Source organism: Archocentrus centrarchus, chromosome 24 (genome assembly GCF_007364275.1).
Source record: "Archocentrus centrarchus isolate MPI-CPG fArcCen1 chromosome 24, fArcCen1, whole genome shotgun sequence".
Taxonomy (NCBI): Eukaryota; Metazoa; Chordata; class Actinopteri; order Cichliformes; family Cichlidae; genus Archocentrus; species Archocentrus centrarchus.
This window is the reverse complement of record NC_044369.1, coordinates 17,272,664-17,300,630: the sequence shown is the minus strand read 5'-3', so window position 1 is coordinate 17,300,630 and position 27,967 is coordinate 17,272,664. Positions and strand designations below refer to the sequence as shown.

General features: G+C 39.3%; 1 protein-coding gene across 1 annotated transcript; it reads right to left on the bottom strand.

Annotated features, from left to right (window-relative positions):
• Window positions 1–421: 421 nt before the first annotated feature.
• On the bottom strand, window positions 422–27,519 carry snx17 (sorting nexin 17). Its single transcript, XM_030720798.1, has 15 exons — window positions 26,718–27,519; window positions 22,627–22,701; window positions 20,702–20,819; window positions 19,226–19,290; window positions 17,002–17,112; window positions 14,338–14,428; window positions 12,398–12,485; window positions 8,386–8,455; window positions 7,720–7,812; window positions 7,203–7,406; window positions 3,320–3,448; window positions 2,866–2,943; window positions 2,633–2,707; window positions 2,495–2,536; window positions 422–2,364 (listed from the first exon to the last, which is right to left on the bottom strand). The coding sequence occupies exons 1-15, from the start codon at window positions 26,775–26,777 to the stop codon at window positions 2,263–2,265; spliced, it is 1,401 nt and encodes a 466-aa protein (XP_030576658.1). The 5' UTR covers window positions 26,778–27,519; the 3' UTR covers window positions 422–2,262.
• Window positions 27,520–27,967: the final 448 nt, after the last annotated feature.

Sequence of the window (27,967 nt, the reverse complement as noted above, 5' to 3'; positions counted from 1 at the left end):
TTTTTTTGAATCATTCTCTGTAAACCCTACAAATGGTCGTGTGGAAAAATCCCAGCAGATCAGCAATTTCTGAAATACTCAGACCAGCTGGTCTGGTACCAACCACCACGCCATGTTCAAAGTCACTTAAAATCGCCTTTCTTTGCTGCCATGTGATTGGCTGATAGCATTTTTGTGTCAACAAGCAGCTGAATACTTGTAACTAATGAAGTGGTTGGTGAGTTTATGTCTCCAGTGAAAGTACTGCATATAAATACTGCAAGCACTGGTAACTTGACACTGTGCTACTTTTGGCATATTACATTGCAGAGTACAAAAACTGGTGCCACAAATAACATGGGACTAATGCTGAAAAATGACCACTACAGTACATTAAAAAAAAAAAAAAAAAAAAGCCACCACACAAGATCATTTAATCTCAGAATTTATTTTAAGCATCAAGACAAAATGACCCGACAGCTGTAACTGACCAATACCACTAAAAATCAACATGAAAATTAGCGGAACGTATCAAGACGGTACAATGTTCATAAAATCTAATATTTCCTTCAAAAGCAACGCTAAAGAATAACTGCACATTAGAAAAATTTGGCACCTACACATTTACTAACATCAAGGACCTTGCAGCTTTGTGTACTTGATATTGACAGGAACAGAGTAAATATAAATGAATCATTGTGCCCACGTCCCCCTACAGTGAAAGCAACTTATGAGAATCACACCAGTGAAAGAACAAGACATTTATACTGACAACATTTTGTTTGCAGTTCTGGCTAAAAGTGACAGTAAAGCTGTTGATAGGTTGGCACTGATTTACATTTAGAGACTTTAAAATCTGCTGGCATGAAATAGGCTGACAGCAATTTAAAAAAAAAATGGAATAACATATAAAACAGAGGGATATGTTCATTTAAAAAAAAAATTTGTTCATTCCAGCAATTATGATCACATTAACCGCTTCATCTAAGCACCTTTTACCAAATCCTCTGAGATGACTGGAACAATGTACAAACAAATTACAATGAACTGAAGCCCCACAACAACACCACCCCCCACCCCCACCCCAAAAAAAACAAGACAAAGCAAAATCAGATGCAAAATTTGTAAACAATTTCCATTTTGAGCTAAAACAAAAACATTATGTAAACATGATAAATGCTGGTCCATTTACAGTTTGCTCCATACAGCTCAGATTACATTTGATCTATTCTGATTATAATAAGCTATGATGATAAAGATATTAGTAAATGTTCAGAATACTTAATTGCATGTACATAATATATAAAAAGTGACTTTTTTGTGTTTATTTTGTGCAAAATGCTTTAGTAAACTATAATTTGGCATTTATGAGAAACTTAAATGAGAACATTAAATCAGATGGATTTACAGAGAACCCCCCACCCCCACCCCCAGGGTAAGAGTCTACGCACGTTTAAATTCATGCTAACATTCATCTCCACCGATAAACCTGTGCAAAACGATGGGTTCAGCAAGTGAAAGCAGCTCAACCAAATCAACCATCCATTAAATTCTGCAAGATTCTAGTTGACATCGGATCATGTTTCAGTTTCAACCCATGCCATCTTTCACCACAAGGTATAAAAAAAATACAAAGAAATACAAGTTAAGGCCTTGAACTACATCAGAGTACGAGTGACTCTGTGTCTAATAGAAGATGAAACCCCTGCTGATGACGTCTGTTAACATGGCACACGTGTAGCATGACGCACAAGAGGACCACTGACATTAGAACATTTTGGTATATAGCAAAGCCGAACATTGATCGTCACACAGCTAAGCAGTTGCTCTAAATATTCTACAGTTTTAAGATCGAGTGAAACACATTCGCTGAAATATGCTGGGTCATTTCGAGAACCATCGTGTTCAGTTCTGCAATATTATCACTAGTGCCGGGTCTAACTAAACAGTTGGCTCTCTGGTTGGAAACGAACATGCAGACACTCAGGGAAGAATCGAGGATGTCTGAATAATGTAAGTTAATGACGCGATAAGTTCAACGACACAGTTGGACGATATGATGATTGTAACTAAAATACAAATCAAGATAACCCTTCAGAGTCTAAAACAATATAAGGTCACTGTCAAAGATTAAATGAGAGCTTAAGGCAGCGAATTCTCCGGGAAGAGGCTACAATCTTGCAGAATCGGACGCCTGCGTGGACCGCTCGGCTCGGCTCAGCTCAGCTTGTAATCTTTGTCGTTAACAGTGGAATGGAAAAGGGGAGGAAGGTGAATTGTGGGTTACAGGTCATCGTCCCCGATTCCCTCGAAAGCATAGTTGCTGATGTTGTTTGCTGAGTTGGAGGCGCTGATCCCTCTGAGAGACACTGAGGTCAGCTTGGTCTAAATGGAATAATCATAAGTGTAATTAATGCTTAGCTGATGCTAATTTATTTAAATATTTTCTGGGAATATTCAGTGGCTATCCAGTAAAAGTGGGAAAAAAAAAAAAAAAAAAAAAAAAGGTACTCACTGAGAGTTTGACAATTTGTTCACGGTGTGGATCAGGGGAGTCCTGCAGCACAGAAGACAAAACAAAAAGAGAATCAAAAAGAGAGCAACACAAAGTCCTAAATGAAAACAAACAGTGGCATGCTATCCCACTTCTCACCAGTAGAGGGGGAGATTTCACAGCTTGCTGACTGTCAGACCGGTGGATGGAGCCATTGTGTCGTTTCCTCAGCATCTAAAATGTGACAGAAGACAACAGAAACGCAATAAATATTAAACGATAAATTAATGAATTAAGCTTGATTTACCTTTACAAATGCTGTGATATGTATGGAAAACAAAATGATGCCAAAAATGTTGCTAGATGCTACAATGCTTACAGTAAACACAAACCTTTTTTATGCTGCCACCTGACTTCTTTACCATTAATTCATCCACCATAGATTGGAGGCAGATGCTCATCATGATAGCCTAAAATCACAAACACAAAAATCAGTCAAATATAAAACTTTGTCTCCTTTATGAAAGCTGATGTAGTTCAAAAAAAGAACAAAACAGACTAAAAATGCCAGATCACATAATGGGCTGCATGTAACCTGTCCAATTTATTGTTACTCTTCTATAAAAAAAACAAAAAACAAAAAAACCCTCAGCTTTTCATAAGCTGAGAAAAACAGTCCTGTATTTGGCTTTGAGCCACAGCATTTTTGGGGTAATCCAATGAGCATTAAAGAGGATTATGTACAGTACCTTAAGAAGCTAACAATTTCTCAACACACAAAGGAAAATTAATCCTTTAGTTTATCTAAAAATTATATAAAAATTTTATTATCCATCATCCTCCTACCTGGTCGCTGGTGATTGTGACCCACTGGAGGCGGTCCTTGCTCATCAGATACTCAAATGACAGCTCCAGTTTGATCTCAAATTGACCCGAGCTGCAGGGATTGGTTGTACCATTGGCAATTGGAACTTGCTGCAGTGTTAGACAAAAAAAAAAAAGTATTTTTTTTTAAAAACTGAGGCTATGATATCATCTTCATTATCACATTCTGTTATCATCATCCATGTATAATTCTCTTATTCTGTTGTGGGCTTTTTCCTCTTTCCACCTTCAACTTCAGTTTGTCTTCTTGCATTTACATTTGATAATGACAAAGAAACAGATCTGCACATTTTTCAACCAGCATCCAACTTGCAATTTTAAGCAGAGGATAAGCTTGCTATTCTTCTCTGTGACTGGAGGTCCATGTAAGCAGCTAAATCTCATTTCCTATCCTGCATCTCTTCTCCTTAAGCTGCCATTCTCGAGCTGCTGCATCAAAAATGACAGGCAGGCTGAAAGATAACATGGATGCAATGAAAGAAATATTTGTGAAGGATGTGTTAAGCTTGGAGTGTTTAACACCCTAAAAAGAAGCCCTCATTCCTCATTTAAGAAGCGTTTGCCCTTCACTAAAACCATTTCCTCTGGGTCAGAAACTAGCTGTACGGAAATTCAATGACAAACAAAGGTCTGGCACAGATGCACATGCACGTTAACTGTTTATGTGTGTTCTTCCGGACGCAATTTGATATTTCACTACAAGGGGGGGGGTTGCAGTGCTACAACAAATGGGATGTTTTGATTATTTTGTTGCCCAGGAAAGGACTCATTAAATGACTCTGACCTCTGAGAATGAGCTCAGGAATTAATCACCCTGCTGGGCAGTGTGGGGGCTCAGTCTGTAATCACACAAGCTAAGATGCATTGCAATTTTAGATGTGTTGCCATGTGGCCACATCATTAACTTTTAGAGAATCATAAAAGCTTCTGTGATACACATAATGACTGAGCTGCTCAAACATAAATGTAATACAAATGTGAACTTTTCTGCCCATCGCTGTTCCAAGTGACATTTGGAAATGTCCCATCTTTCAAATGGCAGCAGAAATGATGTGGGTAGAGCTTCATGTAATGCTTTTGTCAGCTGTAAAATAGACTCTTCTGCTTTCAGTGTGCCTGTCTTAAACACAAATGACTGGGTAGAAACAGGAAAAAAAAGGCATATTTCAGGCCGATCAGCTGTTTGATGCACAATACTCAAAGGGATTCAGGTTTTTTTTTTTTTCTTTTTTCTATGGCAATACTGGCTAATGGGATGCTTTATATTCCCCAAACAAACCATTTTTCTCAGTGGCTTGAGAGCTGAAGTTTCAAATGGAAAGAAAACCCCCAAAATTACAATCAATAAGTTAAATTTAATCCATCTGAAACGCTAACCTTTTAAAAGGGAATCAAATGTATTTAGTATTGTACAGAAAGCCCATAATCTGTATAGCAGAAAGTAAATCTCTTGGACTATTTGTGACACTATGAAGAAAAGCTGGCCAAAGATGGAGATTGTGAATCCCGATGGCAAGCAGTGACGCAATCGAGAACAGCTGGACTTTCCAGTATTTCCAGGTTTGTTATCTTAATTTCACAGTCTGTAAGTATCTCCCAAAACTACAGTTGTGGGCTGAAGTTTACATCCACTCATCGTGGGCAGGAATGTCATGGATTACTAATTTGGGGTTTATAATGATTTATTCGAACTGTTATTTTTCCAGGGTACAGCATACATCTTTAATGACTTAAAAAAACAAACAAACAAAGAAAAAAAAACAAGCATTGGGTGGGTGGGTTTTCTATAATCCACACAGGGTCACAAGTACACACACAGGCTCAAATATATACATACACTCACTTTAATCATTAATAAGGGGTGCTGAAGGTGTTACAACGTCTTTTACCTTGACATGGCCAAGGCCAATTAACTTCTAATTAGTGATCATGTTTGACTACAACTGGTAGTTTCAGCATAAAAAGGATTTGTTTGTTTGACACTCATTGGATTGACCAGTACTCAGAACAACGGGAAAGTCCAAGAAATTCAGGAAGATCTAAAATGGAGATCTGTAGACCTACACAAGGTGGGAAGGTCTCTTGGAGCCATTTCTAAACAACTGCATCAAGATCATCAGTTAAGAAAACTGTGCATGAGTACAAGGTAGGGCTGCAACGATTCCCTGAGTAACTCAAATAATTCGATTATAAAAAATCCTCGACACAAATTTGTTGCTTCAATGCTGTGTTTAAACTCTGCAGCTCAGGTGTCACCATGTAAGTGGAGCGTTTCATCCACATTAGCAGCGTTAAAGTTCTCAGTTGCTGCAACGGATTTCTGTCATTTGGAGAAAAAAAAATGACCCTTTAACACCGAGTGGATCATCGCCAATATGTTTTTCCACGCATCCACTGCTCTCTACACCTGTGTGTGTGTGTGTGTGTGTGTGTTGTGCTTGCTGAGTTTAGAATTTTAGCTGTTAGCTACGGGAACGGATTGCTATCACTATTAGCACTAGCGATGGTTCGGTCCCCCCGGTCACCTGTTCGGGGGCTCTGTCAAAATATTTGTTTATGCTTTCATCCCTTATTAGCGACTAAAAATAGATCTGCAATATAAACGTATTTAGGAGGACAGGTGTGAATACAAAACATTACAACATTAAGCTCATGCAGCCCCCAGTTTTTCAACAAAAACATTGATAATGCAACAGCAGCAGTTGTTTTACGTGCAGTCTGTCTGTACACGCACGCCAAGAGCAAAGAGGCGGAGTCATTATCGAAACTGTGAGCTCAGGTGGAACGAAAGGAAATGTCCAAAGCAGCAGGGTTGTTTTATTCAGACTTTAAGTAGCTGTTGCATACTAATGAGTTCTGTCATTATTCTATTATGATTTCTTTTATGGCACAGGCTATTGTTTTCTTTCCTGTTTTATAAGACAGGCGCCCAGTTGAGTGTGACTCAGTTTTCCGCCTCCAGCGTTTTTGAGGAAATGACAAAAAGAAATGGTTTTTGTTCCTTTTTTACCCCCACCAGCAGTGCAACAGATAACACTGATTAATAGCTGGATCAACAATATGTTAGCCTGATCAATCAATCACAGTCATCTTGCTTGAGGGACTCTGGCAGCTGATCGACTGATTTAAGGTGAAAGTTTAAACAGAACCTTCATGCATTAAACACATGCTCTTTGCTGTGTGATGTAGCATCTTTACTCTTTCATTTCCCTTTAGACAAAAACTACACTGAATTTGGTGTTACTGGAGCTGTTATTAGTGTTTGATATTACTGTTTTCTACATATGTAACCACATATATAAGTGTGAGATGTTTTTTTCTCCTCACTTACCCCATTGTGTTCGCTATTGTTTCCATCTTTTTTAAACAGCAGCACATTTAATGGCTGCAAGGCCACAGACACCTATCTCCCCTGTTTGTCTGATTTGTTTGTCTTTTCTTGGATGGGTGTTCTGGAATGTCATTTCGTTGCATGTTTGACATATAATGACAATAAAATTCTTCTGATACTGAAACAGAGCAAGGTGTGAAGATGATTCCTCCCTCCTTCCCAACACAGACACTTTCCAGTTCAAATACTGTTTAAGGTGTTAATCAATAAACCAGATCAATTCAGCACTACCCTTGTGTGGGCTGTGTGTTTGGGTAATTGGACTGATGAAGATGGATGGTACGGAGGTAAGCATTTTTAGCAAGCTGTTAAGGTTAAAAACAAATGTTTGTTTCTGGTGCAGTGCTGAGAGGAGGTTTGACACAGGTCACTGCCTTTATCCTTATAACACAAAAGCTTGAAGCTGAACTCATTTATCAATACTCTCTTACGCACACACACATTTCGACTTACAGAAGACGTAATTCGCCAGCACCTCATGCGCGTAACCTTGAAGCTTCCCTCCTTCATCTGTTCATTGGGCAGCTTGACGTGGAAGTTGAGCTCATTGTTTCCGGCACTGACGATAACTTGGCAGCCCTTCTCAGGGAAGTCAGTGACACAAGGATCAAACTTAATATAACCATAATATTTGAGGGTCTGGCCTAGATGGATGAACTGAGAAAACAAACAAACAAAAACAATCACTTTCAGATGCTTTAGATTTTTTTTTCCTTCTTTTAAATGTATGTCTAATCCCTGATTAAAAAAAAAAATATTGCTGAATTCTCTTCTGGGACATGTTTAAAAATTCACATTACAGGAGAAAACTAGGTTAATTGCATAACAGAATGCACTAGATGAAGTATTCTCTGTGGTCTACAGATTTATCCTAGGACAAGGACATTTCTGAGGATCAGCTGGATTCAAGTGGTAACTGGCAAAGAAAATTGAAATGGCAGAAAGATCAAAAAGAGATGCCCTTGCTTACTTCTTTCTTGGAGCCTTTTTCCTGCAATGATTTGAGCTGCCTGTGCTGATCTTTGTTGACGAGTATCCAGCCTCGCTCAATGTCAGATACTGTCTGGTGAAGCAACAAACAGTAATTTCATTTTTCTACATAGATAAAATGTAATAATTCAGGTTAATAGGCTTCCTTTGGTAGGAGAAACCACAGTAAGATTCAGCAAAAATAATTGTACTGAAATAAGCACAAATGCACAAGCTTGCTAACACTATTCTGCTTCACAGATGAAACACTCTGCAGTTCCAGATTTTAATTAAACTTGCTGCCCCAAAAATGCTTCATACAACAGATCGTAGTTGTTGCACCAGATGGAATCTACTATAATAGGAAGAACACAGAGACATACAGGATTCAAGGTGTTACAATGTCAAAACAAGCTGACACCAATATCAGATAATGGATGGACCCAGGGGATGAACAAAAGCATTTGGCAACCCAAAGAAGAAGCAGCTGCTGATTCAGTTTTCTTGATGTGAGGCTGGCACCATGCAAGCTCAATAAGATACAACAGATGCAATGTGAAAACAAATACACTCAACTCTAATTTAAATTTTCTGCTTGGGTGCACATCTCAGCAGGAGTTTAATTTAAAACAGAATCTGGTTTACCTAAGCAATGAAAACCTCTTACCTGGGCATATAGCAAATTCAGGCCAACTCTGTTTTCCATTACATCACTATCATATGCCATGTCCCAGTAGCTGAAGAGACAAAAAGAGACAAAGACAATCTCAAATAAATTAGCATTAACACAGCTGCACACTTACTATTGCCAGAACTAGTGATCAACTTTGAGTGATTTAAAGAGAATTTAAGTCTCTTCCATGAACTCCAAAAAAAAAAAAATTGGGGGTATTACAGTCATGTGAAAAAGAACAAACTTTAGCAGCAATAACCTGAAGTAATCGTTTTCTGTATGACTATTAATCTCTCACATCGTTGTGAAGGAATTTTGGCCCACTCTTCTTTACATGCTGCTTCAGTTCAATTGTTTATGCACAGCTTTCTTAAGGCCCTGCCGCAGCATTTCAGTCAGGCTGAGGTCTGGACTTTGACTGGGCCATTGCAACACCTTGATTCTGTTGCAGATTTGATGCTGTACTTGGGATTATTGTCCTGTTGCATGACCCAGTTTTGGCCTGACTATAGATGACATACAGATGGCCTCACATTTGACTCTAGAATACTCTGTTATACAGAGAAGTTCATAGTTGACTGAATCATCCATATCATTGACCAAATCATCACCTCTCCACCACTGTGCTTCACAGTTGGTATGAGGTGTTTCTGCTGATTGTTTTTACACAGACGTGGCACAGTGCATTATAGCCAAACATTTCCCCTTTGGTCTTGTCTGTCCAAAGGACATTGCTCCAGAAGTCTTGTGGTTTGTTCAGATGCAAATTTGCAAATCTAAGTTGTGCTGCCGTGTTCTCTTTAGAAAGAAGATCCTTTTTTTCAGCAACGGCTCCAAACAAGCCATAAGCGTTCAGTCTTTTTCCAACTATACTGTCATGAACTTTAACATTTGTCATGCTAACTGAGGCCTGTACAGCCTGAGAGGTATCTCTTGTTTTTGCAGTTTCTCTGAGCATTACACGGTCTGACCTTGGGTGAATTTTGCTGGGATGTCCACTTGTAGCATTGGGTTAACACACCTGAATGATCCAGACCAGCACATTGCCAAAACATCTGCATTTATAGAGGTGGTTTTTCTCACACATATGAGTCAACTGCCTTCTTACTACCAGCAACAGTACAATTTGGTTCAGGTCAGGGTGATGCCAGAACAAAAGGTGCAGGAGGCAGGACACAGGAATGACCCCGTTTACACAAGAATGATCCAGTCAAAACTGTATTGTTTTCCTGTTTTTGTTTTTGAAAATTAACACGTTCAGACAGAAATGTTTTAAAAACGATTGCCATTCACACAGAACCGCAAGACAACGCTGTAGTTCTCATGCCAGGCCACAAGTTGGTGATGTGTGTATAGGAGTCACAACCATTGTGTGCATGTACCAGTAACCCCCCCCAAAAAAGTAGCATTTTTGCCTTTTACACCGAGATGGGGAGTGTTTCGAAAACGCTCCACTCTGGAACCCATTTTCAGGGACTCGAAACACCATTGTTGTGTAAACAACAGGCCAAAATGCAACAAAACGTTACCATTTACACCTGAATATGGTAACGTGTAAGCTATTCTCACATCAGTGGACATCACATGGACTTTGTACCAGGAAGAAAATATTACAAATGCATCAACCCATAAACAAACCTTTGATACAAAGGATTTCTATGGTCTATAATTTATTGATATGAGGCAATAGAGACGTCTCTCAAAGACTGCCAAACTGAAACTGTCCAGTGTACAATCAAAATCAATGCAATTTTTCAAACAAACACCTACATCGGCAGTTTGTTGAGCTATGAAATGGACTTATGGACAAATTCCTCAGCTAAGTCAGAGAGGAAGCCATGTAAACATTTGTCTCAAGAATTATTTGCAGCTGAGCTTGAAGGGATGCGAGTGAAATGGCATAATTTTCACACAGCACTGAAGCAATATTAAAAGTACTGCTGGTCCTTCTGTGGATGGAGATGTGTGGGAGCCTGAGGGCAGCCTGAGGAGCAGAACATGATGTTGAAAAAGAAATTCAAACATTTCTATCTGACCAAGACAGAAGAATCAGATCTGGTCTGTGTTTTAAAAATAGTAAAGAGCATAATGGTATATGATTTAGATATCTCACTTTCTAGAGCATTTATTCTCTCTGCCTCTGTTTGTGAAATGTCTTAAGATAATATTTTCACACCTCAGTTGAGGATTTTTTTCTACCTCCGTTTTTTTTTTTTTTTTAACTTATTTTTGCTCTTAAGCAAAAATCCTCCTTGCATTCATGTCTCCCAACAGTTTAGCAAAAGTGTGAAATTTAACACGTGAGTGCTTGACAGGGGTGTTGTTAGTGAATGGAACAGTTGTTTAAGGAGATATTAAGCAGGGTACTTAGCCACATCAGCAATTCAAAAACAGGCAACTAAGGAGAAAAGGAAGGAGGGAGTAAAAGGAAGAAGGAGGAAAGGGAGTAATGAGTGGTGGAATCTGAAATGCTGTTTCTGGATCTGTGAGTCCTTTTATTTTGTCTCATCAGATGTAATGGAAAGTGCACTTAAAGAGCCTGACAAACAGTTTTGTTTGTTGGTCTGGTTCAAACCACATCCTGGCTCTACCACAAAGCTACAATCTTACCTATGAATGCTATTCATAATCCTGTTTTAATTTCATGAATACTTTGACTAATGAAATCTACTTTGTAAATTTTAGGTTTTCAGTGAACTGAGACCAATTTTCTCTCTCCATTTTGAACATTCACTTTTAGGTAAAAGAGCTTTTGGAATCACACTTCCTCTGGATCTCATACACTGGGGGTCTGTTTTTCCTCTAACTCCACTTGTTAGTTCTACATTCACTCTTCTACACTCCACAATGAAACTAGGTCATCAGGACTGAGACTTTCCTTAAGGCAGAAAGAAAGTAAACATCCTGTGTACCTCCAGAGTCAGCAGGAGGCACAATAATGAAAGACCAGAAAAAAGGAGGAAGCAGAAAAAAAGTTATCATGATGAGAAGAGAACAAATCATCAGACTGCAGACTTGAAACTGGACAGGCAATTAGTATCTTCTAGTTTATTGAGGTCTTGCACTCAAACAGAACAACATTAAGACGAGTTTTTACAAGTTGTTTTCATTTTTGTGACATGAGCCCTTGATGATGCGCTGTTCTCCACACAAACAGCTCAAACCCAGTGGGGTTTTCTGTTAATCTAAAAGAAATACAGATGCCTACAGCAAGAGACACTTTTTCATTTATTTTTTTTGGTAGACATTTAGTTTTGCCTGATGATAATTACAAAAAAAACAAACAAAAAAAAAAAACAGTCTTTGTATTAAGGTGCAACCACCCACACTCTTCCTGCTGGTGCCAACCACCTTCAAATAAATTCTCACCCTTTGGGAAACACTGATGAAACACGACAGTCTTTTGGATTATGACCTTTGTGAAGCTTCTAATGTTCAGCCTGTGTGTGTGTTAGAGAGGCGATGGGTTAAATTATATGAAATGTTTGAAGGTATGTTTCTTTTCAGGCTGTCAAGTTAGTTTTATTTCAAGAAAAAGAAAAAAAAAGTGAAAGCTGATAGTCGATGATTGCTGAGAACAAGTTTAAGCCTCAGAGTAAATGAGTCATCCGAGCTCGGGTTATTTCATATATTTCATTTAACACATCAGATTAATGTCCCATTTTAAGCCCCAACTTTTCTGGCGTTAAACCCACTTACTGCCAGGTCATAATAATCATTCTTCTTGGCAAACAAAGATCACTTTTCTAAATTAAATGCCACTTCTTAAGGGGTGGTGACGATACATGAGCTAACTTATCTTCTCTTCTGACCTGCCTAGACCAAGAGCTTTACCATAGATAAAGAAAATACATTAAGCAACACTTAGAATTTAAAGAACACCTCACTGAATTAAATTACACTGAAACATAAATATCTGAGTTACCTTTTTACTGGATGAATAGAGAACTTTGAGATGGACACAATCAAATTCAAAGTCATGATGTGAACAGGAGGTGATGCCTACCTTTTCCTTAAGACTATGTGAAATTCTGAGCTCCGTGAGCTGGTAATGGATACATAAGGCAGCTCAAATTCTTGCAACTTCCGCACAACTGAAAAACAAGACAGAAAAAAAAAATAAAGAATTTGACACAAATGCAGCTCAAGTCCCAAAGACATGGATAACAATGGCATCAACAAGGAGACACCATCTGAACAGGACCCAGCAGGGTAAAACTTTGTGTGTGACAGTATTTTTTAAAGGGCTCTTGTGTAAGCAGGTCCATAATCTGCAGCTGTTTTATTGCAGTCCATTCCCTAAGGAGAGTGAAGCAGATTGAAGGTCGTTGCTGCTGCTGCTACTTAGTTTTCACCCATCTCACACACACACACACACACACACACACACAGACACACACACACACACACACACACACACACACACACACACACACACACACACACACACACACACACACACACACACACACACACACACACACACACACACACACACACACGACTAAACAGCTCTTTAGGTTACCATTAGGTTTATATTTAGTCTTTTTAATGGTCAGAGGGGCTGTTTACTGAAAACAGAAACACATAGTGGTTACTTTGATGTTGAAAATCTCATCTGGAATATACAGAAACAGACTCAATGCTGAAAATATTATGGGACATTTTTAAGCAAACAAAATTTTTCTCATTATCCTGTTACGTCAATCGTCCTACCATTAGTTTTGTTTCAGTGGCCTGCTGTGTACATGAACCACATTCAGCACATGACTCTTTTTCATACCACTCATCCTCAGATTTAGTGACAAGATGAACAACATATCTGCAATATATACAGACCCCTCCAAATTCATCTGGGTTCATTTTCAGCCTGGTGTAGCTGCTCTGTGAGGGAGCATGTGGCAGGTGGAAGCCATGAGGATCTCTGAGATTGTGAGGTTTGATCCAACAAGATGCTTCACAAATGTGAATGCGAATATTTTGCAATGATGTGTGTCAAGTGAAAATAAGCCCTTTTGCCCATTCTGCATTTTGAGGGTGTCCTGTATGTAACATCGACAACAAATTGTTGTAGTGTCAGTGTATCAGAGACCAGATATTATCCAGACAAATTGCATGCTGTTACAAAGTCTTCATAAAATGCACATGGGCAAAAATAAATACATTTTCCAATGACTTAAAACAGTATCATTGTATAACTTTATTTTGCAGTGTGCTGTCCATAGAAAAAAATGAATTACAGTCTGCTAAAAGTCAGCTCTTCTCTTGCTGTCTGGAAAGAATATAACTCTATCAACAATTAGAAGTGTGCCCATAACTGTGATGCCATTCAGAAGCTGCTAATAAACCAAAACATACATTTAACCTGAGAATACAGCACAAAACATACTGTGCTTGCTCACACCACTCCAACACTGCAACATTTTCCGCATGCACCAGGCAACAAACACCTGGCTCTCACTGGGAGTCAGAACCCCCCCCCCAAAATAATTATGTATTCTAGTTAGGGAGTAAGAGATACTGCAGGAAATCAGATGCAAGATAAACTCTCATGAGGCAATACAGACCATCTTTTTATCTGAGCTAAAGTATATCTCCAAACAGTGAGACAAATAAACTCAGTTGTGTTCTTGTTGCCAGATTATAATTCCCTGTGGCTCTACAGGAATCTACTCTTAAGCCAAGCTTGATGAAAGTTTAAATAATTAAACCAAAATCCTACTTTAATTTACTTCCCTTGTTTCTAAGAAGGATTTATCCTATATTTCAGTATGATTTGTGTCATCTGAGAATGTTCCCTTTTGATTTCTGAGAAATGAATTCCAGCAAGGACCTAAATAACCAGCAGTAATAAATTATGGATTCATTTATAGATCTTGTTAGTGGGAAAAAAAAAAAAATCTTTAAAATATTTGCTGGCAGACTACACTTTGAGCTCAAACTTACATGATAAACTTCCATCCACACCTTCACGAACCAGGAAAAGACTGAAGTAACCAATAAGGTCATCTGGGAGGTCAAGCTTTGTTGCAACAGCCTGCAGAAACAACAAGAGTTCATTTCAGCTATGTTCAATCAATTAATTGTTTCATCTGAGTTTTATTTTTCAGGAAAATGTGGAAAACTAAAAGAAAATTAAAAGAAAAGAAAACAGATCAATCTAACAAGACCCATCCCATGGGGATATCAGAATAGAATAGAATGCCTTTATAGATATTGTTCAGTATGACTAATATAAATAATATAAATATTGCACCGAGATGTGGGTATTTCTTTGTTTCCTGTGGGTGTTGGACTCCGTCAGGGCTGCCCTTTGTCACCGATTCTGTTCATAATTTTTATGGACAGAATTTCTAGGCGTAGCCAGGTGGCGGAAGGCTTCTTCCTTGGTGGCCTCAGAGTCTCATCTCTGCTTTTTGCAGATGATGCGGTTCTGTTGGCTTCATCACGGGGGGGCCTCCAGCTCGCAGTGGAACGGTTCGCAGCCGAGTGTGAAGCGGCTGGCATGAGAATCAGCACCTCTAAGTCTGAGGCCATGGTCCTCAGCCGGAAAAGGGTGGAGTGCCATCTCCGGCTCAGGAACGAGTTCTTGCCTCAAGTGGAGGAGTTTAAGTATCTCGGGGTCTTGTTCACGAGTGATGGGAGAAGGGAACGGGAGATCGACAGGCGGATCGGGGCTGCTTCTGCAGTGATGCGGACGCTGCACCGGTCCGTCGTGGTGAAGAGGGAGCTTAGCGTAAAAGCGAGGCTCTCGATTTACCGGTCGATCTACGTTCCTACCCTCACCTATGGTCACGAGCTTTGGGTAGTGACCGAAAGAATAAGATCGCGAATACAAGCGGCAGAAATGAGTTTCCTTCGAAGGGTGGCTGGCCTCTCCCTTAGAGATAAGGTGAGGAGTGCGGCCATCCGGGAGGGGCTCGGAGTAGAGCCGCTGCTCCTCCACATCGAAAGGAGCCAGTTGAGGTGGCTCGGGCATCTGATTAGGATGCCTCCTGGCCGCCTCCTGGGTGAGGTGTTCCGGGCATGTCCCACCGGGAGGAGGCCCCGTGGTAGACCCAGGACACGCTGGAGAGATTGTGTATCTCGGCTGGCCTGGGAACGCCTTGGGGTCCCTCCGGATGGGCTGGAGGAGGTGGCTGGGGAGAGGGAAGCTTGGGCTTCTCTGCTTAGGCTTCTGCCCCCGCGACCCGGCCCCGGATAAGCGGAAGAAAATGGATGGATGGATGGGATGGATGTGGGTATTTCACAGTTATATCCTCCAGCAACTAATGAAAATATGAAATAAATGTAGGGATAACATTACAGATAACGTTATCAGGCATTTTTTATAATGTGAAAAGTGAAATAATCAAGCAATACAGTGAGAGAGAAACTGACTAAAATATACTCCAATTCTGTACTCTGAGACCTGCTGTTCTGATCAGAGGTGAACGGTGGTTAAACTTTCATCAGAGTGCTCTAACAAGTTCGTTTTACAGCCAAGATCAACACAGGACATAACACTGAAACATCAGCATGTTTACTGTGATGAGTTAGTGTGTGTGTGCTTTTATGGTCAGTGAAGAGTGCAGCTGAAGTGGATATACTGAAAGGTTTGGACATTACACAATGACAACAACAAAACAAGTGAAATATTATAAAAAGTATCTGATAATTATAGCATATATTTGTTCCACTAGTTCACTGTAATTGTTCCTTTGGGATTTGGGTCTAGAAGCTTAAGCAGGCCTGTCAGGTATTTTTATCATGCCAGCAATCATTTTGGGTTTGGGTTTGTTTTCCATCTGTCTTGATTTTGTTCTGTGAGTTTTCTTTAGCTTGACTGAACTAGACCAGACTTCTCAAAGTCCTCAAAGTATTGCTGTGCTGACGAGGATCTATACAAATAAATACGACTTAATTTGGTTTATGGTGTGTAGTGTCTCAGAGCTCACAGGAGATTGTAAAGCAATACTGCTTGCCTGAAGCAGGTCCCTAGTGTCTGTCAGATCTGTTATGAAGAGCTCAAATGTCTTTAAGTCAGAGGTGGGCATACCAATTTAAATATAATAAGGACCACACTTTGACTAACTGAATCAAAACGTGGTCACAAGTTACAATGAAAATATTAATAACTCATCTAGATGCCTACATAAATATTTGAAATAGCTTACATTCTGCTAGTTTTCTGATATACACCATTGCACAGGTCACTGATGAAACACTGCATCGGAATTGAGTGAAGTAGCAGCACAGACTTATCCAGTTCTAGCCCTCTGACTGTATTGTGCCCATGTGCGGTCTAACTGAACAGCCAAATAATGTAAAGGTTGAAACGAAGAAGGAAAAAAACATTTTTTTGGACACGAGGCTGATTGCAGAGTTAATCAGTATTCACTCGTAGTTTCTTTACGTAAACATTTTTACTTCTAAACATTACTGAGAAAAAAAAAACAACTGTATTTTACTAAGTATTTTAAATTATGCATCAGATTCTAGTGGCATCACCTTAATTACACTGTTTTTGTTTCTTAAAGGATAACTAGAAATATAGCACTTAAAAATCACTGTTCTGGAGGAGACTCAGTAAAAACATGTTTACTTTCTCTTTAACAGTCCAGCACTTACGTCAAGGACGTCTTCTGTCTTATACGATGTGAGAATGTTGACGGTAACCTTCTGACCATTACAGAGGCAAATGTCTATTGCAACCTCTTCTGTGGGGATCTGCTGGGTCTCCTGTGGAAACAACAGTGTGGAAGCATTCAACTTTTTTGGTGAGCTACATGTTTTCATTCCTATCAGTCAACAGCGGAAAGAGAAAAAAAAAAAAATTACACCAAGCCACATGGATGGAAAAAATATTGTCTGGTTAGCAGGGGGAAAAAACAAACAAAAAAAAAAAAAAACCATACTGTGACAATGGAAAACCCTTCCATCATCACTTTTTAAGCCCCCATCATGCACAAAGAAAAGGGCTAGTTTATGGAGATTATTTAACAGAGCACATAGGAAGTGTGGAGTCAACAGATTGCAAGGACTGATTAAATTGCTTAAATTATTAAATCATCATTAATTATTCACCAAATTTTCTGGGCGTGGACAATATTTTCTTCATTTTCTTCATAACTGATTATTTTCTATATAGTTTTTTCAAAATGTGAAAATATTTATCACAACTTCACTAAAATGTTGCCTTGTTTTGTCCAAGCAGCAGCCAAAAAAAACCCTCAAAGATATTCAGAAGCAAAGAACTGTAACTTGGGTATAGTGCTACAGTCTGTTATTTCACATCAAGAACATGTGAAAAAAGGCCAAATGATGGGAGCACACATGACTGTACATAAAAAGCACCAAACAACATAAGCATACATAAAGAGGTAAAACGAATATGAAACATGATGAAACAAGAAGAGGCCTCTAACACTACATAAACCAGAAAAAATGAAAAACTTATTTAAGAGGCATGACAAGACACTATAATAGGGCCGGGTGGCATACCTGTTTGCACCGAAAATCGGTCTTTATTTTCATTATGATTTGAATTTTCGTGTATTGCAATACTGGTGAATAGCCTAAACAATGTCTGTAAAATGTGCAGTGGTGTCCAGAAGTGTTTCAGTGGGGACCCATTTCACTATGGCACCACAATACTACAGGCGCGCTTGCTTGAGTGTGTTCACAAAAGTTTACAGGCAAGAATGGCTGCCGGTGAAAGTTGTAAAAGCGAAGCAACTGTACAGGTTGCTAAAGATGAACCAGAGGACAACCAAGCAACGATACACTGCAAATGCTGTAGAGCAAAAGTGGCAGCTCGAGGTGGTAAGAGTAGCAATTTGCTTCACCACCTTAGCCATCAAATACCATGAAACCATTATGATAAAAAAAAAAAAAAAAAAAAGATCTGTGCAAATATTAAGGGTGAAATCTTGAACTGGATGACTCCAGCTTCTCCTGCCCCTAGGCGGTCTCTCACCACCTCTGCTAAATCATCTATTTTTCCCCTGTTCCCTCAGCAGGGGGTCTCTGAGAGCACTGCAAGTGCAGATGAAAAGCCAGCACTGGGTGGCAAGTCATCTCCTATTCCAGACCTGCCTCCCTCACAGTACGTGTGAGCAGTGGCATAAACACTGACTCTAATATGCTAATCTGAGAGAAGAGGGCGGAGGAAAAGAAGAACGTGTTTTACGTGGCTGCAGGCAGATGAATCTGAAGGTGAATTACAGCCTCTGGTAATGCAAGTCACAGACCAAATGATGAGACAATGACGCAACCTTGTATGAATAAGTTATTAACACACCACCCATTTGAAATGGGTTTGTGTTCTTAGAATCCACTGAAGCTGAAAACCTGCCTGCATTGTTGGTGCAGAAAGAGCTTTTTACCAGACCTCACCAGAATGAAACATCAGGTGGTTCACTCTTATTTTTGTATGTTTCAAAAGGATCCAGCTCTCTCTCACACACGTGCACACGTAGAGTAACATGTTGCAATGTTTGACAAAAAGTTTGTTTTCCCTCAGTTTGATGTTTCATGTAATCACTTTGCACGTTTCAGCATGCAAGCCAGACTTGATCTGAGACATCTAAGCATTAGCTTACAAGTTCCAAGACAAGCGTATGTGTGCTCACTGATCAACAAACAGCAAGAACAGCACTACCTCATTTCACCACAGTGTCAAAAGTAATTACTAGTCAAGCAGAAATCACTGCCTTTGCACTTTGGTTCAAGGTGCAATTCTCCTTACAGGCCTATTGACCATGTTTATGCAACTGAAAACAGTTTAATACAGGAAAAACAACAAAATAAACAAAAAAAACAAACAAACAAACAAAAAAAAAAAAACACCAACCTGCTGTGCCTTTCTTAAGAAACTGTTGAACAACTCGCTGGCTCCAAGCAACGGATCCTGACGGACTGAAAAAAAAAAAAAAAAAAAAAAAAAGAACAGGACAGCAATGAGCGAAGATAAAACAACATGAAAGCCAAACTGGTCTTGGTGTTGGTTTCCAATTTTGGTGGCTCTTACATAAACATCATTGGTTTTAGGTGGAGCCACTTCCCATTTTTACTAACTTCCTATCATACATTTTGATCTTGTTCTTGTGAAGTGGGTCACACCTTCCCAGTCATTTGTCAAGGCACTTTAGCTTAGATGAACTATTCTCCTTTGCTTGTGATTCTTATTTTGTCCTGAGGCAGTCTTCAGTGGCAAAGCTGAGCATTTAATCACTTACATATAATACAACTAAATGTGTGAATGTGAGTGTGTGTGATCCCACTCACTGTTGTCTTTTTACAAGTTTACAAACTCTATTTGACAAAAAGAGAAAGTTTGGAGCCATCTGCATCAGTGCAAACTGTGTTTGTGGCAGTTTATTTTCCATAACTATGTAAAAAGCCATGATGTAACCAAGTGAACTTCTAGCCAAGAACACCCTGTGTGCGTATGCTCCCAGACTATGAGCAAATATGCACTCAAACAACACTTCCTTGTTCTGCTGTAAGTGCCAGAGCTTGAAAGGATTAAAACAAACCCTCTGCATTCCTGCCAGTTGCACTTATTCATGTATGTATGCAGAGAGTTCACCTTTGACCTGTTTACACAACGTGCGTAATATAATGAAAACCTCCCAAACTGAGATACTCCAAATAGTCCAAATAGATTTACTGATCTGATGCAAAATAAGCTTTTAAAGCTGTCATGAGGTATACAGGTTCCTCTTGGTTTACACACGGGGAAGATATGAATTATTCTTCGTGGTATTTGTTTTCAATTTTTGGCAAAAGCCACGTATAGCCCCCCCCCCACCCCCAAAAAAAAAATCCAAATCCATAACAAAAAGTTAAAAATACCCAGATTTGAGATTCTGAGTCCTGATATTTTTATTCATAAGGTGTGTCAGCATATCAGTCTCAACTGAGGCTTTGTATCTATGTCTCTGCTCACTCTGTGCCCAGAACAAAAGTACTTTCACACTTATGTGGCATGAAGAGAACAGTGCAAGTCTGGACTCCCTGCAGATACCGAGCCAACCCATTCTTATAATTGTTGTGAAGAAGGCTCTCCAGGAAACTGTGTTTGTGCTGCAAAGTTTCTGTTTCAAAAACAAAGCCGTGCTGTGGGAAAAATGAAAGAAAAAGAAAATCACCCCAACCTTCTCCCAATACTTAAAGAGGAGAATGTGTACAATAAAAAAGAATAAATCTTCAATTTAAACACTGGCAAAAACAACCACTCTGTAGCTAGGATTTAAATCCAGTCAGAAGTGAAGTGAAATGCAATACAAGACATCTGTGAAAAGTCCATTCAGCATGAATAACTTACTAGCCTGCATGTATTTCTCCAGCTGTTCTCGTCTCTGTTCGACCTCAGCAGGGGTCAGTGTGAAGATCTTCTTTGGGGGGAAGGCAGGCACCACATTGCTTCCATATTCTTTCTTTATCTGTTGATGCAAACCACAAGTTGTTAACCTCAGAGCGAACAAAGAGTCTGCAGTCTTCAAATAAAAAAACCTCACAAAAACCAATATTTCTCTGGTTTTAACAGAAAACAGAGGCTATTCAAGCAGTCTGCTGGCTACATTCTTATTTTAACAAAGCCATAATCACTGAATAGAGATGTATGTTTAAACAAATGATAACTCCAAAACAGAACAGCAGAGCTGTGGATTAATTTTTCTAAGAGGTACATTGAGGCTGTTTGAGATGAATCACAGGTTTATTTTAAGCACTGTTTCAACGACTAGCTGCTGGAGTTTCCGTGCATAACACACACACACGCACGCACGCACAAACACACACACACACACACACATCTGGATCCCTGAATGTCTAGTCATTCCAAGTTTACTTTGTCTTCCAGCTTCTTGACTCATTTCTTTCCATTTTGTATCATCTGAGGGCTGGTAGCTTTGAACTGTATAAGTCTTAAAGCAAGATTTCACAGATCAAACAATCAAAACACCAAATGTGATTTCACTTGAACCTGCAGGTTTAAACTACGCATCACACTCATTAGGAATTTCGAGGTCCCGCACATATGGCATGATGAAGGTAGACCACAGCGAGCACTGGAGGAAGAGAGACCATTTTCACCTCGACATATTTGCCTGTGGTATTTTCAGTATGCCAGAGGCAGCAACTGGCTACACATACAAATAAGCTCTCACAGCCACACACACTGAACACAGATTACAGATTCATAAGAGTCCACTACATCTGAAATGAATGTGAGCTCATACAGAATCTTTTTAGCAGAGCTTGTCGTGTTTTTACTATTTACTTTAAACAGGGTTTGAATCCAGCACAGCTTCAGTTTTGTTACAAACCTTCACAGGAGAGAAAACATTTGAAACAGTTAAAAATCCAATTTTCTCAGGAATAATTGAGACAAGTGTGTGCCCCACAATCCGCCTGTGGAGTGTTTTGGGGTCATGAGTATGCCACAGGAAGCCCTTTGGGGTTGATGCTTAAAGATTTGAGTGTGTCTTTCCCACTCACTGTTGCCAGGCAACAGCAACTGTCAGGATGGATACCACAGAGTTGAGGATGGAGATTGTAAAGTTTGGCCCTTGCCTGCTTAGTTATTAATGTGTATAAGAAAACAGGAGACTGGGCACTTCTATAGGGCTGTTTTATATACTGTGGGATTAATTTCAGTGCTCAAAGCACTTACAGATGAAACAGAAAAATATTTCTTCAAAAGGGAGAAAAATATATGTGAAGCACTTTCACAAGTATGTTAATTTCCAAACACAGCACTACAGAAAACAAGCAGATGCTGAATACATTAATTGCATAATAACAGCTCTGAAATATTGGCCTGGCTGTGTGTAAAGCTTAGCTGAGGCAGAGACTGAAAAACTCTCACGAACAGACAACTCAACACTTTCCAACCACATTTCTTTTTCAGATCAAGTTCTTTCTCCCAGCAGGTAAAGTGTAAGAAAGGCCAAGAACATTCTTTCCACGTCACACACCCCCATGCACCCACCTCCCCCATAATACTGTCTATTTACAGCCAATAGTTGGAACTCTGGGAAAAACAGAAGCAAACGACTTCAAGCCATCGTAGTCATGATTCAAAGCGATGGGAGGGTGGCGCATTGACCGTATGACACAAATATGAGTAAAAGGTCACCATGGGTGGATGCGATGGGATTTACAAACCATTACGGGCACCACACATTAAAATATACTTTGAAGCACAGTGGCAGTGCGGGGGGGGTATTAAAATGGCTGAAATCTGACCTGTTCATGGAGGCCAAGGAGTTGACTGTAGCGTACCCGGCAGTGCAGCACACCATTGACATGGATGTTGTAGGCCTGCGGGGAAGAGGTGACACAAAAGAGGATGAAGACTGTGTAAAAGAGCATTGAGAGACTCAATTTCATATACTTGCACTGACAGAATCACACAAAATATAAAATATGCAACAGATCCAGAGAGAAATGTAGAAAATATAAATAAATATTAAATTTGTTTCTTTAAATACACACCCCACAGCACCATTTACATTCATAGCAGAAATAAAACCACAACTGCTGAAAGACGTTGAAGAACCAGCATTTACCATCCTGTACCTTCAGCATCAAATTTCACTACTCATTTCATCTAATCATCCCACCGCAGTGTGCTTCCTTGGTCTTTGTGGGGGGTTTTTCAGCAGACCAAACAGATGAAGTGTGAACTGGATTCAATCATATTCCACTGGCTTCCAAAGGGGAAAGCAGAACCTGCTGCACAGTTCGCAATCCAAACAGCTTCTCTTGCTTTACCCAGACATTTAATACAGAGAGAAAGTATTTCATGGGGAATCTTTAACTTGTTCTCTGGAGGCACTTTGCTTGTTTTGACAGGAGCCATCACTGGATACTCCTCCGCAAAACAACCACTTGGAATTAGCAGACCAAAAATCTGTTTCCCTTCATGTTGAAAGCCAGCCACAGAAAGCAAGTATATTTTTCATGTTATTAAGTAAAACAGTGACTCAAATATATATATAAAAAAAGGGTAATGCTCTCGTGAAAAAACAAAACTCAATGCAGGATCAATTACAGAATAACCTACACAGAAAAAAAAATAAGTAAACTTTGGGATTCTTTTGATAATCCTATTAATATTATGTTATTTACACACTATTTATATGCTGAGAATTATTATTATTTCCTCCTTCATTTGCTAAAATCATCAGATTCCAGCAGCCTGTGTACAGCAATAAGGGATCTGTAAGCTCACAAACTGCTAGTGCTTTAATCCCCCTCCCCTTCTGTCTTAATTAATATTTGCAGTCAACATGGCGGGTCATCTGTCCAAACAAAAGGAGTTTTGCCATCTCCTGTATGTACATGTGAATGCTTTTGCTGAACCACACAAACAATCAAAGGGGAAAATAAGAATTTCACACTGAAACTTGAGTGAAAAACGGAAGGCTTGGACAAAAAAAAAAAAAATGTCTGGGTAGGCAGTATTCTGACAGGAAGGAAGAATGAGCATGCAGAATGCCTTGGCTCTGTTTGAAAATGCAAACCATTACCCTACATTTTTTGGGACAGCAAACAGTTCAACTCAGGGACAGTTCAACAGGCTGCATGCGTTTCCCTCCATGTTCCTACACTCATCTTTGGCTTGTTTCTGTACACCAACTCTTATAAATGTATTTAAACAGTTTTACATTTTGATCCCAGCTCCTCATCATGTTTAAAACATTTTGATTTCATTAGCCAGCTACAATCTAAAATTTTTTCCAGGATAAAGATTCTTACTCAAATGAAACTGAGACACTATTGATTTAAAAAAAAAAAAAAAAAGATCTGTCTGTGACCCATGGGTGATCTAATCTCCTTTTAACATAATGTATGCAAACCAGTTTCTGTGAGAGGATTTCCAAGATACCTGCTACTGTGAGCACATTTTAGGGATCCTCTCTGTGTTTCTAAGTTTATACAAATGGTTCAGTATGTGGAGCACACTGACACAGCTACACTGTTGAGTACAGCTTTCATGGATTGAAAAAAAAAAAAATACAGACAAATATTAACTAGTTTAGATCTCAGTCTGAACCTGTTCCTCATCCTGAGTAAATGAGTTACTATCACTTAGTGTAACACCAAAGTCTCTCTTTCACACACCCAAAAAACACAAAGAAAAAAAAAAGAATTACTGTAAACACTATGTCAAAGAGGCAGAGACACAAGTCTAATAGAAAATAGGAAGTGCGGTCATTGGAAAAAGAAAAAAAAAAACAAAAAAAAACTTGTCTGGCTTTGCACAGGAACACTGCCTTAAAAAAATGCCCTTTTTAGTTCTAAGAAAGCCCTTTGCAAACTTGGCAGATTCTGTGGCTTACTGGTTCCAAAGTACACAACCCATCTCTCAGCATTATAATCAAGCAAAGTCCCTTCCTTTCAGCTGGTTATGGGAAGGTCACAGTGACAGTCACAGGACTGCCAGCTGAGAGGGGAAAGGCCTTTGCTTTTCCCATTGGAGTACAAATGTGCTAAAAATGTGCTCAGCCAGGTAGAGATATGTCAGAGACGGCAATACTAGAATGGTGTAAGAAGGGAAACAACTGATACTTGATTAACCGCTGTTTTTAAATTATTCCACGTGTCCGCTACTTCTTTTAAGTTTATTTCCCAAACCAATTTCTGGGTTTATTCAAATATAAATATGCCTAATTCAAGATTTTTCCTTTCTTCTGAGCACACAGTCAAGATTGAAAATACTCATTCACAGGTGTGTGACACTGAGCTCTGTTACTGAGTGATGTTATATGGAAATCAGATGGTGAAGATGGGTTTTTTTTTTTAAGCATGTATACAAAGGGATCCAACACAAAAATATTTTAATGAGTATTATGGACATTATTTTCTATAAGAATCCTAAACTATTATTTGTTGCACCATATCAGTAGCTGAGAAGAAGCAAGCTTTAACCTGAATGGGAACTGAGGACAGGCTGCAAATGATCTGATCCATTGGCACTCCAAGCATTTCAGTTCTATTCATCAAACGCTGGCATGTTTTTCTGACAGTTGCACATTACTAAACAATGACGTCCATTGGCACTCTTGCACATCTGAATCAGATGCAAACCTTTTCCCTACTCTGTGTTCAGGAGTAATAAAACTGTTGTATTTATGCTGAAAACCTCTGAAAAACCTGTGAAAGCCTGCCTACCCCCCCGACACACACACACAAACCAAACTGAATAGGAATAATTAGAAAATTGATCAGGAATGGAAGTACAGTTCAGTGACAGCTCTAAAATGATTATCTATCCCTACTTGAGGCCAAGCAGTTTTCTGGCAACTTGTGATTGTCAATAGATCATATTCATTGTCTCTGTTCAAGTAATCAAGCAGCACAAGGAAGAAATCTGTTGCACTGACGCAAATTTGGGGAAATAAACAGTACATCTGGCAAACATTAACACAGTGTATCCTGACTGTCAGTCACTGGTTTCTCAAAAATTGCAAGGAAAATGGTGCTTCATTACTGCTGTCCTTGATCAACCTTCAAAAATGCTGCCTTCAGAACACTCCAGTCCAAAACACAATGGTAATTCATTTTTCAAACAATGTTAAACACAATGGGAAACCAAAAATAGAAGAAAATAAACACACAGTATGAAATCTCTTTGTACAACCAAGAAACAACTGCTGCAGCTCCGAATGTGCTTTGAAGACTGCCATGGTTTAAACTGATATATGTAACTGTTAGTTAAGGGATGAAGTTAAAGCAATGCTGGCTGTATTTTTTTTTCTAAATAACAAGGAGGACTGCAATATAATGGCAAGCAAACCTCAAATCTCACTAAGAATTTAGGTGCTGGCTCAAACCTTTAAAACAAAAGAGACTCTGTTGTGGCTGATTTAAGGGTATCAAGAGACTGGGACACATTCAAGTTTGTGCACAAAGCTTTGACAGTAAATGACAGTGTGTTAAACATCAGACATGCCATAATGATGCAATATGTTTGCACTGTAGAATTTTTTTCTCCACGAGATGAAAATAAATGCCAAAAATGGTCTTGAGCATGACGAAAGCCAAATTACTTTTCTGTTGATACCTCAAAGAATAATACTAAATTAAGTTTTTTAAACCATGAAGAGCATTAACTGCATGATTACACAGTAGTATTGATAAGTGATTTATAACCGTGCAGTTATTTAGCCTACAGCGGTGCATCCCCTTCCCAATAATTCATACACAGTAAACAGTGTAACCCGTGCCGCACTGACATTAGCCCGACCCGTGGCCAGCGGAAACAAGCATGAACACAGACTGGGTGTTAAAGCGGGTAAAACAAAAAAAAAAAGACACATTGTCATGCTTACCACATAGGTCGAACCGTTTTCTCCCGAGCGAACCTCTGTGTCGGGTATGGAAAAATGCATCTTAGCTCGAAACACTGGCAGCTCCCAGGCGACAAGTCCTTTAACGCCACCACAGTCTGCGATGGAGAGGAAGACACCACAGTTTCCCCACAAAGTCCACTGCAGTGACTATCGGCGGTGACTACGGAGGAGGAGGAGGGCAAGGAGGAGGTGTCTCTCTCTCTCTCTCTCGGTTCAGCCACTGGTTTGCAAGTCCAGGGGGAAAGCGTTGCCGAACTACGGGGCGACTACTTACGACTTTATTATCTAGACAAAAACTCACGTACCAAGTCGCACAGGCATTAAACTTCTCCCACGTCCGCGTTAAACTTTTCCCTCTACCGTTCGAGTAGCAGCCATGTTGCAAGTGTAATTACACCTACACTGTTAGCATTACAATAACCTATGAACTCACTTTATGTAATTTGTTAAAAAAAACCTTAAAACCACATATTAAAAACAAAAAAACTCAGTTTCAAGCTGTAGAGCCAATTCAATTCATTAGCTTAAGCAGATGAAGTTGCTGGTTAAAAGGTGCAGTTGGCTCTTGCAATCCCCTCAGCGTCGCAAAGCCCTTTTTGGTAAACCTTTCGTAATATGTGAGTGGACTTCAGGGTTTTCTGTTTTACCGACCTCCTACCTTTGCTGAAAAAAGTTTACACGGCGACAAGGCTTATATAGAGATAAAATGTGGCAAATATCGCATAAAAAGCAGAGATTGCCCTACGGTCCAGCCACTGTGTTCAGTGTACGTATCTGCCCATCAAGAGGCAACGCAATAGTCTGGGTCAAACCATCTTATCATCGGCAGAGGGGAGTCTACTGCGGTTTGTGGTATTAAGTTAAGTAAGACACAAATTCCCCCGAAGACGTCAAAGTATTTTTACCGTATGGCAAAATATTTTGTAAATATAAAACAAACAGGCTTCCATTTTTTATTCCCATAGAATTAATCTTATTTGAAGTCGCCACTTTATTTGGTGCAACCCGAACTGACAGTGAACGCACAGTCAAAATTCATTAAAGTAAAAAAAGTAAAAAAAAAAAAAAAAAAAGCAAAAAAAAAGCTCAGTTTTATGAAAATACATCAAATATACCCTTTCGATAATTATAACTACATACGTTGGGTGGGGTGTAGTCTAAAATATTTTTAAATGAGAAAAAATGTTTAAGTTTGTTCTGTGTTTTTTTTAATTGGTATTTAAAAACAA